The sequence below is a fragment of the Mercenaria mercenaria genome, chromosome 12, assembly GCF_021730395.1.
Source record: "Mercenaria mercenaria strain notata chromosome 12, MADL_Memer_1, whole genome shotgun sequence".
Taxonomy (NCBI): Eukaryota; Metazoa; Mollusca; class Bivalvia; order Venerida; family Veneridae; genus Mercenaria; species Mercenaria mercenaria.
In genome coordinates this window covers 10,443,876-10,462,319 of record NC_069372.1, presented here as the reverse complement: position 1 = coordinate 10,462,319, position 18,444 = coordinate 10,443,876, and the positions used below count along the sequence as shown (strand labels likewise).

Genomic DNA, 18,444 nt, shown 5'->3' with positions numbered 1-18,444 from the left:
TGGAAAATACTTTGCTCTTCAATACAAGAAGTATTACAAACTTACCCTTGTGAATGACGAGAACAAAAATAAATAGAAAATTGGTGATAAGATATTGAAAATCAGTATCTATTGAGCTATTATAAACATAAAAATCTTATATCGTTTACATGTTTATCTGTTTAGTGTTATTGGTATAGATATGGCAGTTTTATTAAAATCTGTTTTGGAAGTAGAGATACAGCAAAGCAAAATATTAGCAAACACGATCAATGCGAGGCAATACAATTTGCAACACCCAAACCGAACCGTAGACGAAACTCTGATACAGATACATTTAATCGACTTCTGATCCCAAACTACTAGAACGTTTTATTGTGTCTAACGTTCATGACGTCCGATTGGACTGTACTTGTTTTATTATATGAGATGCATGCATAGCTAATCTTTTGTCTACCAGGGTAATCGTGAGGTAATCATTACTACTGACTCTGTTACCCCCAGTATTCCTTCAATATGTTCTTTTTGCGGTCGAAACCCAAAACTAAGACGTTTGATGATCTGCGTTTGGTATAATTACCTTTTCGATTGATCTTAGAATAAATTGTAGCATTTCGAAATTTTGATATAAATATTTGCTTTCTAGAAACTTTAACCTTTGGCTTAATAATATGTACATTTATTGTACTCATTTAATTATACTGTCAGATTTAATCAGATATGTAACAACTTGTGATAGAAAAATCCTAGATTCCCTAAGAGACCTTATATTAGTTTGCAATATATGTTTATGCTTTCAGTCATATCATATACATGTGATTGACATACATGTATATCTTTATCAACAGGCTGAGTTCGTTTGAAAAAAAGATGTTCTCACAGTCCTGCAGTCTCTGACCTATGTCAACTATGTTGCGTCTTATCTCTATAATTTTTATTCACCTTTAAGGTCACACTTATTATAAACAAACTCAGACTGTAAAACATCCAGATTGCTCAGCGGCAAGTCTTTAGAAGTAACGAATACATTAAAGGTATCCGTCACTAACTGAATCAATCCATCGAAATTCGCATCTTCTCCACTGCCGACTGCAATAATGTTAACACCTTCAGCTTCTAACAACGATTTCTCTCTTTCAAGGTCGCCTTTGTTGTTGGCATTCACGGTGCCGTTTGTAAATATTATCAAGAACTTCTTTGCATTTTGTCTTGAAACGCTGTTGTTGAAAATCTGCGTTCTGGCATGCGTATACACTGTATCCATTGGAACCCGAACAGCTTTTGAATAGGCAATCATGTTGAGCCTGCTCTTGATGACGTCTTTATTATATGTCTCGCCCATTCCTATGATACTATTTATAGAATCGGAAAATGATGTCACGCTTAAACGTGTATCATTGACGCCAAACCGCTTCATGACGTCAATGATGTGAATAATTGCGTCAATGCTTGCGCTGTACTGTTGGATTGTTACTGAAGAATCTAAGAAAATAGCTACGTCAGATTCTGCGCTGTTTTCACATTCTGAAAAAAAAATATCTATTTTCTGTAACGCCCGAAATGTACTCACTATAATAAGCTACATGATGTGTTACTTTGAACGTCATTCTGGACCTTTTGTACCTTAAAAGTATTGTTAGTGAAGATGTCTATCAGCTTTTGCATCATAGCGTAGGTTTAAAAGAATAAAAGGCATTCACCATATGAAACAAACAAAAGATCAACAATTACCATCGCAGTCAAAATGAACCAGGCGTTTGAGAACGGTGTACAAAGAATTAAAGTTCTTTACGGAATACACAAAGGAGGGGTCTGAAGCCATATCCATAAGTTCTTGATGAGAAACTTCATTTCCGATACCTACAATGAAAATGAAAAAAAGTTCATCAAAAAGCTGTAAATGTATTTTGAGTTTACAATGAAACTAGGCAAGTACCCATCTGCATTTTAATACAGCTAGTGATAAATGTATAGTTCAACATTTGGTCAAATCTGTTAGCGTAATAATTCATATTCCGAAACTTTATGATATGATATTTATTTTCTGTGTATTTTTGATCATTTTAGTTTAAGGACAACATCGGAGGGTTTTTCTGATACGTATAACTATAAATTTAGTGACAAAATATAGAAAGCATGAAAATGTATTACTTTACTGATTTAAATCTTATTTGGCTGCATTTGTAAACTGCCACATCAGGAAAACAAATGCACGCACAACCAAAATGGCTGAAATTTCATTCTACAGTCAAATGTTTATTGTCAAATTTTTACAAGCTTTCACATCAGTTTTTTTTTTTTTGGTGGTGGGGGGGGGTTGCAACGTATTGTCTAATAAGCAGTATTTCAAAAACACTGCAACTCTCTGTCCACTTCGTATTATTTTGTATCACAACAAACAGTAAGTATTTCAACATATACTTGGTACGAACTCACCAATGACAGCGATTGAATCTACGACCTTTTTCAAAGATCTGGCGGCTTCCCTGGTTTTCATTCTGTATGTTGACATGCCGTCAGTAAGGATGTACACAAACCTATCGGCCTGTGTGTTGTTTATCCGCCTTTCAATACCATGACCCGTACTGAAAACTGCCTTGGCCTTTAATAAAGCTTCACATATTAGCAATTGTTTAATAATTATATAAGCATGTACTGAATTGTTTATAGCAAAAAGGAAGTTATCAAATATTGTAAACCTACATTATAATTATGGTACATTCCGGTTGCTTAAGTTATATCTACAAAATGTTTTGTTTTGTTTTAAAAAAAAAAAAAACAAATTTACCGCTTTGAGACCCTCATCAGTACGAGTTGAACCTGGTTTGTATGTGATATTCATTACAGCGTCAATAAGTGAAGAATTGTCTGTGTACTTGTTTAGATAGAACTCAACATGAGCATTGAAGGAAAATGTCACCATGCTTATTTGGAAGTCACGTGGTCCGATGGGAGCTTTACTGCTAAAATTAGCAACAAATTCCAGTTGTTTCTTGAATTCTTGCTCTGTCATGCTGACTGATGAATCCAACACAAAGACAACATCTGCCGGAGTTGGATGGCAAATATCTGTATAACATAACAACCATGTGCTTATTTGTTTAATTGCTACATAGAGCAAAGGATTCTCAAAACAGTCATGACTACGCACAACCTTCCGAGTTCATGTTTAACCAGAATAATGTCTAAGAAAAAGTGACTTGATTAATGAAGGTAAATTCATGTATTAGTTTCTAATTTTTATTGATTCAATGTTAATCTGCGGCTCTGTCCAGCTATGACTACACTTTACAAGCACACGTTGCGATCACCGTGTTGAGCCTTACGTTTACAATTCATCCCTCTAGTAGTGATCAAATCTTTAAAGAAGAAAATAAATAAACTAGTTTCCTACCAATTAACATTTCGAACTTAACATTCACATTATAATTACATAATACATGTATTTAAAGAGCTATGAGAACGTGTTACATATACTACTTCGTAACAAAAATATCTACTTAGTAGTATTAAATTTCTAAAACAATATGTTTACAAAAATATCTCTAATTTACTTGTATCGCACAGAACGCCATATATTCGTGGAGGACACTGACAGGTGAATCGATTTATCATATCCTTGCACGTGGCACCATTCTTGCATGGAGAACTCGCACATTCATCGATCTCTGTAGTGAGAGAAAATAAAAAGAAAATTCCAAACACCTACAACAATATAAAACTATAAATGAAAATAGCTCTAACTTTTAATTAAATCTTGCTTTACTATTTCTTTTCTAACACGTTCTTCAGAGAAAAAAATATCAAATAATGTTATGACGTCACTTGAATAATGTAACTTCATCGGTGACATCAAATGACGCTAAAACATTTGGTTTTCTTTTAGCTTTCATTAGAATCTGTTATGGATTCAATTTACCATTGATAATTGCACAGCAAGTCATATTAATAAAGAAAAATTACGATGGCACAGAAATTGATTAAACCCTTATTGACCCACTCAATTTGCACGAATCAAAAATGCAATATTCACTCAAGTTGAAATGTTCATGTACTGAAACATTTGTATAAGTATCTGGAAAGTCTCTGACGTAAGACTGGAGGCTTTGTTTTTGGAACATGGCATTCCCTGATTGATATGTGTCCTTGTTTTTTAGTGGCTATTCATTCTATATGAAAATTTCTGATGGTGTCGATCTACATATTAAACTCAAACTGACACTTTTGACATGCGATCAAATACATGACATATTCTGACAAGCAAGAGAGATCGTGCATAACTGCATATGTTTAAGTTTTAGAACTATTGCTGCTTGTAAATGTTTGAGAAACATTTACAGCTACGCATCCAGTTGTATTTTAACCCATTTACTGTTTTTATCAGACTTGGAAGCAACAAACTGTAACTCCGATTCGCCGGCATACACTGGCCCGTATCGGACAGACGTCAGTAAGTGGTCGGTATATCGGCAGTGATATATGTGTACTTTAGGAATTTCAGAATGAATTCAATCATGAACTTACTTCAAACAAAAGAAAAAAGCAAGTAAAATCAAATATTAGCCTGAGAGCCAACCAAGTAATCATATTGTCATACAATATTGATATGAATCATATTTTCACCCGAATGAATTTATTATTTTGCATATAACGAAAACATCGCTTCATTTTTGGTTTACTTTTATGTATGATAAAATTATGATAGTTTCAATAGAGTATTAAAGTTTCAAATAATTTATAAATTGATGAACCAATATTGTTTGCAGTCTTTAATGGTCTTGTGTGTTGGGAGTTGTGTGGAGAAGTGGAAGAAGCAATGAAAATGTAAGTCCTTCGACTGATTTCTATGGTGGCTGATGTCTGTCACCTCGTACTGGCATGTAAGAACCCTTCAAACACGCCAGTAAGTCAGAACGAGGTGGCAAACAACAGCCACCCTAACTCATTGATACGTCATTTTGATATGTAAGATATTTGTCTGTCTGGTGGGAGAAGCAACACACCGAGTAAATACGTGTTAACGCCCCGATGGGACGGGCGTGTTGGCGAGTTTTATATGCGTCAATACGACAAGTAAGGTATTCAGGTAGTCGTCTTTCTGGCGGGAGGGCCCAAACGACAACTGTGAATTCGGCGCGTTCGCGTGTTGGCGTGGGGTAAACAAACCAACAAGTAAGTGCACGGATATGACAAATAAGATATTTGTCGTTCTCGCGGGGCAAGCGATAGTAAATCTAACAAGTTGCCGTGTCGGTGCGGCACCAATATGCCAGAACGGCAAATATTTGATTATGCGTGACGGCGTCCCCGCCAGACCAACATACATATACAATATATGAGAACCGTATAGTACTTAGAACTTTGATTTATTAATACCTATTTCACAGAGAAGTCCAGTATAACCCGGCGCACAGGCACATGTGTATCCGTTAACATGATCCACGCAGGTATTTCCGTGCTGACAGGGTGAACTTGCACACTCGTCGATATCTGAATGATAAAAAAGCAGTTGCTACAGAAATCTGTGTGAAACAACTTCAATACAAAATGTGTTTATATTTACAAAAGTAATCCCATCTTTTAAATGTATGAGAACATGTTTGATGCCGAATTACATATTTTTTTTATACATAAATCAAAGAATCCCAGGGCCATGATTTTTACATGTCCTATTTACTATTACATTTTACGTTCATTGACAATTGTCATAAAAACTGAATTGCTTGTATTTTATTTTTTCTTCAGGATTATCCGTATTCATCCAAAAACTATACAATATCTGAATATCTATAAGTTTATATGTATAACTGCAGTCATGCTTTTTTGGATTTATTTCAACTATAGCAAAGGTAGTGATATTAACACATACAAGTGATGTTTTAGAGCTATAACCTTGTATACAGGTAATCATTATATAATTTTTCTAATGAATACAAGTTTTAATACTACTATATTTCTACATTTGAAATGTTATATCAAATGATCGAACTATGTACCAGTAGATACCTATATTGCAAGTTTTGCCTGTGTATCCGGGTTTACAGCTGCAAGAAAAATTATTTGCTCCATCTATACAACCGATACTTGTCGATGCATTGCACGGGTCTGGTGTGCAGTCGTCAATATCTATAAAAGAAAATGAAAGTACATTTTCATGTAACTGATATCGGTTGAAATAGCATACATTATGCCTTTAAAAAGGATACAAGCATATCGAAGAAGCTTATCGCCTTAACTTATTTCTCTAATTAATTCAGACCGTATGCGTAAGATACGTACGTAAAACGTCTCGAAAGCTGTTCTAGAACTGACTGCAATATAATAGGGTTATTATAATGGTTGCTGTATTGGACTTTGATCCGTCCTTGCAAAATCCGCAAGAACCGAATACAAAATCCCAGATCAAGCTACTGTTGTAATGACCCTTTTATTATATACCTCCACATTTTTGTTTGTTGCTTCATTATCGGACGAAATCTTCAACGTTTGTCGATGTTAAAATAGAAATGAGTGATTTTGTGTGTGTGTGCTATTTATAGAACTGTGCCAAGTCTTGCATATTAAATGAAAGTAGTCCAGCAACATACAATACAAAAGGTACAATACGTTTTTCTGATTGTTCATATTTACTTGTGAAATACAAGCCGTATTTTTTGACAGAATTGGGTATATAATAAAAAGCAATAATTCTATTTTTCTGCCCAAACCATAACACTGAAAACAACAGTTTAGAAATTTGTTTCCCCTAGCACCACGTTGTATGAGTCAACAGCTTGTCGAGGTCTGCACACACTGAGGAACTTGGCACTCAAAGAAAACATATGAGCGCAACAAAAACTAAATCCAAAACAGCACTACATACGGATAATAATTATACATACTGACTTGACATATCTCGCCTGTAAACCCTGGCATGCACGAACATGTGAAACTTGCACCCTTCGGAACGCATGTTCCACCATTTTCACAACGGTCTCTGGATAGAGCATGACAAATTTCTGAAGAAGATATGGACAGAAAATGACACAAAATCTGAATAATTGCGGCCTCGCTCCAATGTTATAATAAATTTATAAGCAATTCTTTGCAAGCATAATAAATTGATAGCAAATTCAAGCACTGCAGGAAGTGATTTTGTTGTTCTGAGCAAAATTCTGCAGTTCACTGTTGACAAACGACATTCCGAGTCCAAATGGTCTCTTACTAGTATCTCAAGCTATACCCTAGGATCCACTTCTGATTGGTTACTTCTGATATGGTTATGAATTTGTGACTCATGTTACCTTATTAAATCATATATTATTCATCAAATTCTTTGTCTCGTTTAAATCATTAACGAGTATTCTCCCAGCTTTCTTCATGATGTTTCCGGTCAACATTAATACATTAATTAAAAACACATATAAACGTAAGCTGTAACTAAACACAACGCATTAAAAGCAACACTCACCTTTACATTCGTAATTATAATGTCCATTGCACCATGATGTCACACTAACTATTTTTCCAGAATCACAACTCCAATTTCCCGAGAATTTGTTGGCAATATACGATCTGTATTGCTCGGTCTGGGGAAATATCAACATTGTTAAAATTGTGCACAGCAAGTTATTAAGATATTTCTTTTCTTTAAGGTCGAGACAAATATCATGTATTGACAGTTTCTTTCAAAAATATGTGTCTTAACAGATTGCTTTTAAAGCACATCCAAGCGAATATCAGGGAATGGTAGAAGTATACGCCGATAAATACAGACGTCTCTCACTATTGTTCATTGAAATGATTTATTATTAATATGAAACTAATACATGTAAATAGATATTATGACTAAAGCTTTTTGATAACATTCATGTACATTACAATTTAACGATCTGAAAATAATTTGTCTTACGAAACAGAAACATAGCGTTTCAAACTAGGACTGCAGCCAAACAATGTGTGCTAAATGTGTAGGCTTGAGTTTCAGACCATCACTGAAATTAAGTCCTACAGGACAGACTCACATTGAAAAGTGATTCAATTACATGATCCAAGACTTAAGTCTATGGATAATATAAATGAGTCTCTTTTGTTTGAATATTATTCGTTCCTATACTGTCATTGTCGTCTAAATTGTTTAGTAAATGAATACCAAATTTACCTGACATCTTGTCCCCTGGTCCTCGCAGTATGATTCGTGGCAGCATTCTCTTGGTGTAGACCTTTTACCAGACGACAGGAATGCGTTAGCATCATATCTGGAAAACTCATGGTAACACGTACTGTCGCAGTCGCCTGTGGTACATGGTCTGTGTACTGAAAGCATCGCATACATTTAGTATTTACTTCAGCATTAAAAATGATAGAAATGGAGCGTACCGATGTATCTAACGCCTCAGAATCGTTTTCATGATGGAAAAAGTAATAACATGGTATTTATAGATTTTCTTATCATTCTGATATAAGGGGCGGATACTTTTGTATCCTTTCAACAAATCATGTACAACTGTCGTTACTAGAATTCTGTCTGAGCATTGAAAATTAGTATTCTTTCGCATACAAGTTTATTTCCGCGAATGTGATATTATCAAACATTAACTGAACATGATATAATTAAACGTTATATTTTTTTAACCAAATCCCATAATATTATAATATATGTTACACTTACATTGACCTTTGACAAAAATAAGAAATAGATGTATTAACAGCAAAATCCTCATTTTAGTCACTTTATTACACTTAGCTCTCTACAAGATATATGAATCTAAATGATTGAAAATTGTTTGACCTTAAAGTAATACATCTTCCTTTTTCGTCAAGACGTCCAATCACTGAGCCAGTTGAACACTGCTGATAAGATACTGGAAATCTACGTGATTTTAATATCTCTAACCTCTTTATCTTGGGTAGTTTTCGAAGTTTTAACAAAGTATTGATCTATTTTAAATTTTGAAATGCGTAAGGACTTGAATTAATAGTTAAACTTGAACTAAGCAAAGTTTAAAATTTCACTCCTTATTTGCACTTGAAACGAGTATTTGTTTTTGTTTTAGTCTGTGAAATCTGGTCCAAAATAAGACCTATGTGTATATACCATAGCGTGGAAACAACACTGCAGTATCTGGAAAACAAAACTTCTTCATTCAAAACCATAATCGACTGTACATGCTATTTAATATTTCCTTCTGCTGCATTTTTTGTAGAAAGGACAACGTGTGCAAACTTGCAAAAACTGTCTCTTAACCTTGAGCCTGCAAGATTTCTAAAATTGACTATTCCACCATTCAATTTTGGCAATACCATTTATTATGCATAGGGACGTCACTGAAAAGTTTCTGACTGAATAGCGAACATTGCAGACGATGGTCAGCCTGTGCAGCCTGATTGTTGGTCTGCACTGGATCACTTGTCGCCAGCAGGCTAAAGGTTAAGAAGGGGTAAGCTAAGCTTAATGTTATATCGCAATATTTAAACAGGAAGAAGAAATTGTGTTAAATCAATGCAACTAGTGTATCTATATGATATATTATAAAATGTAAAGGTAAAGTTAACTTCTGACTTTACGGAAGAAGTACTACTATGTAGCCAAGTTTTTATGTATCTGCAATACCATATACTTAAATTCTCAATGTCAGTTGGAATCTTAAAAGATTAAAAATTTAAAAGTTCTCGTATAACACTGTCCTCGTATAACGCTTTTTCTGCATAAACAATCTTCTTCAAGTATACTGATAAATTCTATACTGTTAAATTCAAAATGTACTGTTCGAACAGGCAATGTTTCGATTCATTTAGATGTATAAATTTTTCTCACGAGTTTTTAAAATGATTCGCAGTAAAGATATCGCGGTCAATCAGTATTGAACTTCGGTATGTTGTTATGCAAAGCACTTTTGAACGTGTTTGTCATGAAAAATGCGTTCTGTAAAAATATGTAATACACTATATTTCAGATAATTATGCCAGAAAGAAAGTGCTTCTGTAGTAAAACTCAAGACCAAAAATCGCGAGTTCGATCGCTGTACCTCCAACAGCTTTAACTCGACGTCCCGTCTATGAGTGTTAAAACGAATGTCCCTTTTTCCTTAAAATGATTACTGTTCCAGTAATGGAACCATTTCCTGGTTATCAAACATAAATTTCTGGTATAAGATTTCTCTTATTTAGATGCATTTCATTAAGTAACTGAAATTCGTGTCTAAATTTAGAAGGAAGTTCGTTCATGAAAAGAAATTAATTGATCGAAAACTACCCCCGTTACAGTTGATAAACTGTTAAAGGTATCGATTTTATCTGTCACCGTGCCTGATATCTAAACTTCAAATTGATTAGCTACGTATCCCAGATGATACCGTTGACATTTTCTTCCGGGTTGGCAAATATCTATCGAAAAAAATATCACAAGGTCTAGTCTGAACTGTCCATTTCTGACTCGTAAGTTTACGGTTCATAATGTCTCTGTTTAAAACGTGGCTGCCACATTTATTATGAACATAAAATATGTTTGGGGTTGTTTTTTCTTGATAAATCCTATTTTGGGTGATCATTTTCTTAAATATTTGTCATATTATGAATACATTTTATTTGATTAATATAGTAGAAAGTCTTATTCAATCCATTGTTTTGATTACTTCCCTTTATGGATCTGACGGTATAATTTCATATATAGTACTGAAATTAGTGTTCTGCATATTCTCTGTTTGGACAACTGCTTTATCTGATTTTGACATCAAATTAAAAGCCTCATGGATCTTTAATTTGCAGATAAACATTTTAAATATTTCGTAGCGTTTGCAGTTTCGGCACACAAAAAAAGTTTGCAATTTGCAAATTGCTTTTTTTTAATATTTAAGGCGTTTGCAACGTATGATGAAAGTATTTTCAATTTGTATAAATTGCCTTTTTCCTTCTTAGCGTTTGCAGTATATTATGATGAATACGTTTGCAATCGTAATAATTTGCAGTGTAAATTGAAAATTGCTTCAAATGCGCCAGCAATATGTATTGCAGATTGTTTCGAAATATTTGCAGGGCATATCATATAGAATGGTTCGAAAAAAATAAGCTATGAACATTTCAAATTGTCCCAAAACCATTTAGAGCACCCGCATTTGAATTGTTCTAAAATAATTCACGAACCAGGACAATAAATAACATTTAACAGCATCTGTCTATTTTCTTATTTTAATTTCTTTTTCTTACACTGATGACCTATGTATTATTATGCCCAGCATTTCGTTACAGGACAGTGATATTATGAGACGTCTGTAGACGTATGAAAGATGGCAGGAAAGTCACCAGGAAGTGAAAGGCAGAAAACATACATTATATCACATGAAAAGAACATTATTTTTTCGAAAACTATTAGCAGAGATAATCAATATTTTCAATATGATACATAAAACATAATTTTTAAGATGTCGTGCGCTCGGGATAAGATGTCGTGCGCACGAGATATGATGTCGTGTGCTCGAGATTAGATGTCGTGCGCACGAAGTAAGATGTAGAGCGCTCGAGAGAAGATGTCGTGCGCACGAGCAAAAATGATACAAAAATATATTCAACGATATGTGTCACATTGCTATCTGCACAATATGCAACATTTGACAGCAAAAGTCTACGTTATTTTTTAACAGCCCTGTTGAACGTAATTTTGGTAAAAATCATTCATAATATGAAATGAAAATGTTTGTTAAACGTGTTGCATTAAAATATCTTTCATTTATCATATATACTGCATCTGGTGTCCATTCTGTGAAATATTTCTATTTTACCTAGAACAGCAGACAAATATCTCTGTACTTGATTACAATCAATAGAACTGCCTCTGATTGCAATTTTATTTTATTTTATTGACAAATACTTGAATTATTTATTCCAAGCATCTTAATTTGTTCGTCTCTGTTAGAATAAGACTACTTTCATCTACTGAGGACATTAACACATTTCATTATAAATCTTGTGAATAAAAACGAAATTATTATGCCTCAGTAAAGCTGTTTTTTAAAAGCACTATCAATTATGTATGTAGATAAGGTGTTTCACAGAATGTATTTAGTCACGTTAAAATGGTTGTTAATGTTGTACTTCTCTACCTTGTATTTTGTTCAAATCACAAGATAAATGACAAAACAAATACCTAGTATTATCTATGTTTCTAATATGAAATTATGTCTGGAATTAAAGATGTCAAGTTGTTCACGCCGGAAGACCATCAGTGATTACCAAAGGTAGACATACAACTACTTATATTTTGTCATTTTTATTAGTGCTAGAATTAATAAGGATTAGGAAAGAAGGGGAGCGGGGCTTTAAACTTATATTCTTCTATATGCTTTCTTTGACAAGGATATAATGAAGATTAGTTCGTCACTATCAACGATTTTTTATAATCGTTTTACAACGCGGATGATGAAAAGTATCATAATTATGCAACCCACTGAAACTTGTTGAAATACATCCATTGAGAGCGATGCGCAAATGAAACATCACCTCTGCGCAGGTGTAATTACCCGTGGATTATTCGAAAATTAGTGCATTTTGAAAGATAGGGACTTTGCATTAGGTGTTTTACATGAGGTATAATGATATGTTTTAGTATACGCAAGGTAAAGCAAAGAAAGATATGAAAGTTATGTTTATTTTTCCGTATTCTATATATGAATTCAAAAATCTAGTTGTATCAAACAAAAGAAGTTATAAAATTTATATTATTAAAGGACGTATGCTAGAGTATGGGGAAAAACTTTTCCCAATAACAGAATTTCTTCAAATTTGGGATATTTCACCCAAAAAATGACGTCTTCAAGGGCAGATAACTCTTTTTCAATACCGGTGACCTATGATTTTAATTGCAGTTTTGTTTCTTAGAAGATTGTTCTTCAATATCCAAAGTTTGAAGAAAATCTATTAATGGGGAAAATTTCGCCCATCTCATATACAGTGAATTCTAGCATACGGTTTTATAAGTATAATACAGCTTTTATTAGAAAAGAATACAGTAGTTGAAACTTTTATTCTTTAATTTTTCGTACAGCTTTTGCAGCTGCAGAAAAAAAAAATGATTAAAGCTATTAAACATATGAGCCATGCCATGGGAAAACCAACATAGTGGCTTTGCGACCAGCATGGATCCAGACCAGCCTGCGCATCCGCACTCTGGTCAGGATCCATGCTGTTCGCGAACAGTTTCTCTAGTTGTAATAGGCTTTGAAAGCGAACAGCATGGATCCTGACCAGACTGCGCGGATGCGCAGGCTGGTCTGGATCCATGCTGGTCGCAAAGCCATTATGTTGGTTTTCTCATGGCACGGCTCAATTGTATTCTTTTTATTTGTGTTATTAAAGTGCTGTTTTTGTTATCAATAATTTATTATTAGTGACTAATGTAACAGTTGAAAACAACGAATGCTATGAAATTTTTATTCGTTCTTTTTATGTTAAAGATGCATCCTTTTCACCAATAAGTTGATAATAAAGCAGCTAAAAGCCAAGAAAACTATGGAATTTATACTGTTATCTTTCGTGTTATAAAGATTACTTTTTAACAGCTATTCAATTGTTATATTTACAGTTTATAATGGTCCGATTTTTCCATGGTGTAACATATAATTTCGAACATGCAGTTAAGATACAAATGAAAAATACAGTTTCATTATCCAACACTACTGAGACACGGTGCCTGAATAATGTAATCAAAAATATTTGCAGCACTCGAAAAATGTGAAAATGTCTGACAGTGATAAACTGACAACTGAGGCGTTAAATGACCGTGATGGCCTAGGTCCGATGGTGTCCGCTACTTCTATAGAACACTTGTCGGAAGAGGTATGTTCAAGTTCAATGTTTGAAATGTTTGTGACCGTCCTTACTATGTAAATAGTGTGTCCTCCTTTGTTTTCTTTTGTTGTTAAAGAGCCCCGTTCGTGATGTAATAGTGCACGCGAGGGGGTGGGGGTGGGGGGGGGGGTATGTACAATGTCGTTCTGGGATCGAATGTCCATTGTCGATCTGAAATCGAATGCTCATTGTCGAATGTTTAACTTCTCGCCAACTTCACGCTTTGAATGTCCAATATCGATCTCTTATCCAATGTTCAATGTCGAATGTTGAACTTCTCGCCAACTTCACAATTCAAACATCTTTCATTCCTTTTTATGTTAAGGTACTGGACCCATAATAACTTTCTTGCGGTTACTAAATTTCCATATCGTTGTTCGATATTCTTCGGACGTAAATATACCTTAAACAAACACGTGACTTTCCGTACCAAAAGACGATAGAATATTTGGGTCTATGACTTTAACCACTTGTAGTTATTATTAATAGACACTATTTTACTACCTGTATAATTTAATAATAATATTCTTATGGGTTTTTATTTGTTTTTCTAGGCGTCTAAGGTTTCAGTCTCTAGTGACGGATCCAGTCAGGCTGAAAGTCCAATTTTTCAGAAATGGAACAACCCGACAAATTTACCTCCAAGAATTAATTTCTTTAAATTCATCGCGGCAACTCGTGCTTGGCAACGACGGGCTAAAAAAAGGAAAGTCACAGAGAAACCGCCTGTTTACTATGAAAACACTTACAGAATGACACCAGAGAAAGGAAAATATTTTTCACCCTCTAAAGTAGAGAAGTTGTTGAAGGAAACGTTAGAAAAGAGACTCAAATCCATGAAGTATTCACCAGACGGATGCCGTATCACCACAAGGGAATTATGTGCTGATATAAAACGCAAAGTAAAAGAAATGGATTTTCCACGATACAAAATAATTTCTGAGGTATTGATCACGGAGAATAAACGACAGGGTATTCAGGTATCAAGTAGACCACTATGGAACGCCAACACTGACAACTTTGCATCATATACATACAGGAATGCAACACTCATCGCCGTCGCAAACGTGTATGGAGTTTATTACGAATAACTAACAAAACCCCGAACACCGACCCCTACGGAACCTCAGCAATGACATTTTTTGCATCCTAAAATGCCAAACGTAGTGTAGTTACTCCATGCATATTGTTTTTCATGAATATGTATGACGAATATTAATTTGAATCCGTCATTATATATTGGTCATATATACAGTCACTAAGTTCCACTCACTGCTGTTGTAAACATTAATGGGTTTTAAACATTTTACGAACAGATAATAAATGCTAGTACAGTTTCGAAATTTTTAGCAGTCTCCTATGGAACATAATTACTGAAAGTTGCTTTGATAGCGTATAAAAAAATGCCGGTAGTGTTGTGAACAAAATGATACAATGTTGAACAGAAGTACACATGAACAGCCATGTACCCACGGAGCTCCATAACTTTAATCATTCACATACGAAAATAACAGAATGTGAAACCGCGAAAACATGATGATCCGAAGAGAACAACGTATTTTTGGATTGTTATTCATTTTTGTCTCATTCAGTTGCCACCAATGAATACCAGTTACACTTTATGTGCATTTAAGGTTGTTAATAGCCGCCAACGGAACGCTACATGGGCAAATCCTCCAGGGGAGTGTTTGAAAAAAAATGGAGGATAGTGCAAGATCAATTCCTCAGGTCCAGAGTTGTCACTGATTCGTCAACAAAATGATTAAGGTACAAAGATGATAGAGAAAATCCAGTGTGTTGCCGTCTGCTTTGTATGGGAAGGTGAGATGTATTTTTCACGGAGCTTTTAAAGCCTTTACTTCTTGCTGCAATATTTGACTGAATGAACATTGTTTGTATCGATAAATCAACTAAATGCCCTATATGGAAATTAAAGATAAATGATGGAATCAAAGTAAACTTAGCTTTTGTTCGTTCGTAGTGTTTTCAGACATATATAAGGATATGCGCGAATAGGCACCAGATGGACTGATCATTTCGCTGTGGTTGCAGACAATGTGGTATAAAGGCGAGCGATCTGTACGCTTTAAAATCAACCCTATGTGCATGGTCTTGTGCCAGAAAGTTATGTTTGGCATCACTTATCTCTCTTAAGTAATTTAGTGAGCAGTAAAATAACAGAATTGACAGTTTTATATTATGTTTTATAGTGATTTTTGATTTGATACGACAGTGAAAAAATATATTTGCAAATTCACAAACGACCAAACTGAAATAGTGGGAGATATTAGTAACAGGAAAATGTTTGACATCCTTTAAAGGATAACAAAATATACAAATATAAACTTGATGTAATCATGAAAATATTCAAAGTTGTATGAAACTTTTTTTCGAATGGTTTGAATAATAAAATATTGTTCGACAGGCGTGACCAAAGATTTTTTTTACCACGACATGACAATAAAACTCCACTATACTTTCTTACTCATGTCCATATTAAACGCCTGAAAACTGCAATTAAAAATATGTACAAAAACAAATGCCGATATTCAGTCTCCCATAATATACAGGAACGTTGAAAAAAAAATCACTAGCAAAGATTATATTCACTCGAGTTGGTACAACTCGCCAAATCGTCTTTGCGGGGCTGTAGGAGTAGTGTCCCTTTATCAGTACAGTGACAAATAAAATACATTTGCACAGTTACTAATATAGCTCAATGATAAGAAAATGTATTCACAGGGGAACATCATAAAATTATGTCGTAAAAATCACGGTGCACAATCACGTGGTCTATGACGTTATGCTGTAGGTATCGCGCCAAGCATTTTTTGTCAACAAAGCGTCGAGTCAAGAAGAAAATTCGTCGTAAGTATTTTGTTACGAATTTTTGTAAAATGTCTTTAGTATGTTGCAAGTCCGTTTATAAATGCGTACCTCCGATCATACTGCATCTGTCCGTGTCTGCTTTAGTTTGGCTGGAAAACGGGACAAACTGACCAAAATCTCAAAATCGCTTTTGCTATCGCTCCAAGCTGATTTCAGAACCGCATTAAAACCAGCTTTCTCTTGCTGAATTCTCCAGATGGCCGTTTTTTTTTTGTTACTTTTTGTCTCAAAACAGCCGCTGATAGATTATTTTTCACGTTAAAAGTGTTATTTTCAGGTAAACCCAAAGATAAAAAAGTATGCTATTGCGGCAAGTTCTGAAAGATAATTGATATCACAACAAGCTTAAAAAGTATGCTCTAGCCTGTAGTTCTAAAAGATAAATGTTATCGCAACAAACTGAAGCATTTATGTGCGACGACAGCTTGAAATGTTTGAGCGTGATTTTCAGGATAAATCAAAAGCTTTGAAGCAAAAAAAATCTGTTTATGTGTTAATGTAGAGCGGTATATTCGCGGGCTATTATTATCATGTTACAAGATTAAAGGTTAGTCGTCAAGGAAGACTAATAAAACATATATAGTTCTTATGTTTGTAATTTAATCTGTGATTTACAACGATTTGATTAATGCCAGTATTTTATAGTTCAATGTATAAGTTTTGTTACAGTAGTCATTAAATACAGTCACAACTGGCCAGGCGTCAACAATCCGTCTAATAGATCGCCCACTCACATGCACGCTTGAACACACGCGCTTGAAATATCGCCCATGCTCTTGCACTACCTCCTAAAATGGCCGAAATGCATATAGGTATCAAAACGTCTAAAACTGCATTAAATCTTTTACGTGAGGTAAAAAAAAACAGAAAAATGCTTCTATTTGCCGCTATATATATATATATATATATATATATATATATATATATATATAATATGTAAGCATATCATTTTAGGCCATGAGTGCAGTTTATTTCGTTTATTTCCGGGTGTATAATATTTTTGTAACGGAAATGTCCATAAGTGTAAGCAATATATGATGGAATTCATTGGTTGAAATTTACTTTACTCAGCCTTCTTTAACAAACAAACAAATTGACGTCATACTTCTTTTAATGCAAAATCAGAATTAATGGGTTGAGAAGTATTGACGAAGTCTTTCGATTTTCAGAAAAGAAAACGTACTGTAAATATATTAAGCCTTGTTCACTTTATTTACAGATAAACATTGGGTCTTTAAGAAAAACAAGCTAAAGCGACCACTGGCTAAACAATTCTGGCATTATTTTGCAAAGTAAATATAAAATGAATGTTCAGAAAATTCATTCCACTTTTTCAGTAGCTAAAATATAGTGGATATATACACACCTTTAAAATTGTAGGAATTGTAATACAGAGGAAACAGTTTGCAATTAATACAACTATGCTTCGACATGTGGAGCAGTTACTGGAAGAAATTATTTTGAAATTTCGAAATATAAAATTTTGATATCGTATGTTACATTCACAGTCATTGGCAAAACTGGTGTAAGCGTCTAATTTCCTCCGAAATCCATCATTACAGAAATAATACACATATTTTAGATACTATAAACACATCTTTAAAGTTTACAAATGTAAAAGTTCTTTTAGCACATTATGAACTATTGTTTCAGAAAAACAGGATTTCTTACTTTCAATGTAGAGACATAGTATATGTAAACCAAATATTCATAGGAACGAATTTTCGGGAAATGATAAATTATTTTACAATCATA

General features: G+C 34.1%; 2 protein-coding genes across 2 annotated transcripts; one reads left to right on the top strand and one right to left on the bottom strand.

The window, feature by feature from the left end:
- On the bottom strand, positions 1 to 8,790 carry LOC123534066 (transmembrane matrix receptor MUP-4-like). Its single transcript, XM_053519164.1, has 11 exons — positions 8,630 to 8,790; positions 8,120 to 8,274; positions 7,430 to 7,547; positions 6,861 to 6,977; positions 5,986 to 6,105; positions 5,356 to 5,469; positions 3,534 to 3,647; positions 2,768 to 3,048; positions 2,416 to 2,581; positions 1,711 to 1,839; positions 1 to 1,503 (listed from the first exon to the last, which is right to left on the bottom strand). Exons 1-11 carry the CDS (start codon positions 8,679 to 8,681, stop codon positions 914 to 916), a joined length of 1,956 nt encoding a protein of 651 aa, XP_053375139.1. The 5' UTR covers positions 8,682 to 8,790; the 3' UTR covers positions 1 to 913.
- A 497-nt stretch (positions 8,791 to 9,287) lies between these two features.
- LOC123535124 (dynein light chain Tctex-type 5-B-like) lies at positions 9,288 to 16,080 on the top strand. Its single transcript, XM_045317668.2, has 4 exons — positions 9,288 to 9,398; positions 11,206 to 12,191; positions 13,672 to 13,788; positions 14,355 to 16,080. Exons 3-4 carry the CDS (start codon positions 13,690 to 13,692, stop codon positions 14,889 to 14,891), a joined length of 636 nt encoding a protein of 211 aa, XP_045173603.2. The 5' UTR covers positions 9,288 to 9,398; positions 11,206 to 12,191; positions 13,672 to 13,689; the 3' UTR covers positions 14,892 to 16,080.
- The last annotated feature ends 2,364 nt before the right edge of the window (positions 16,081 to 18,444 follow it).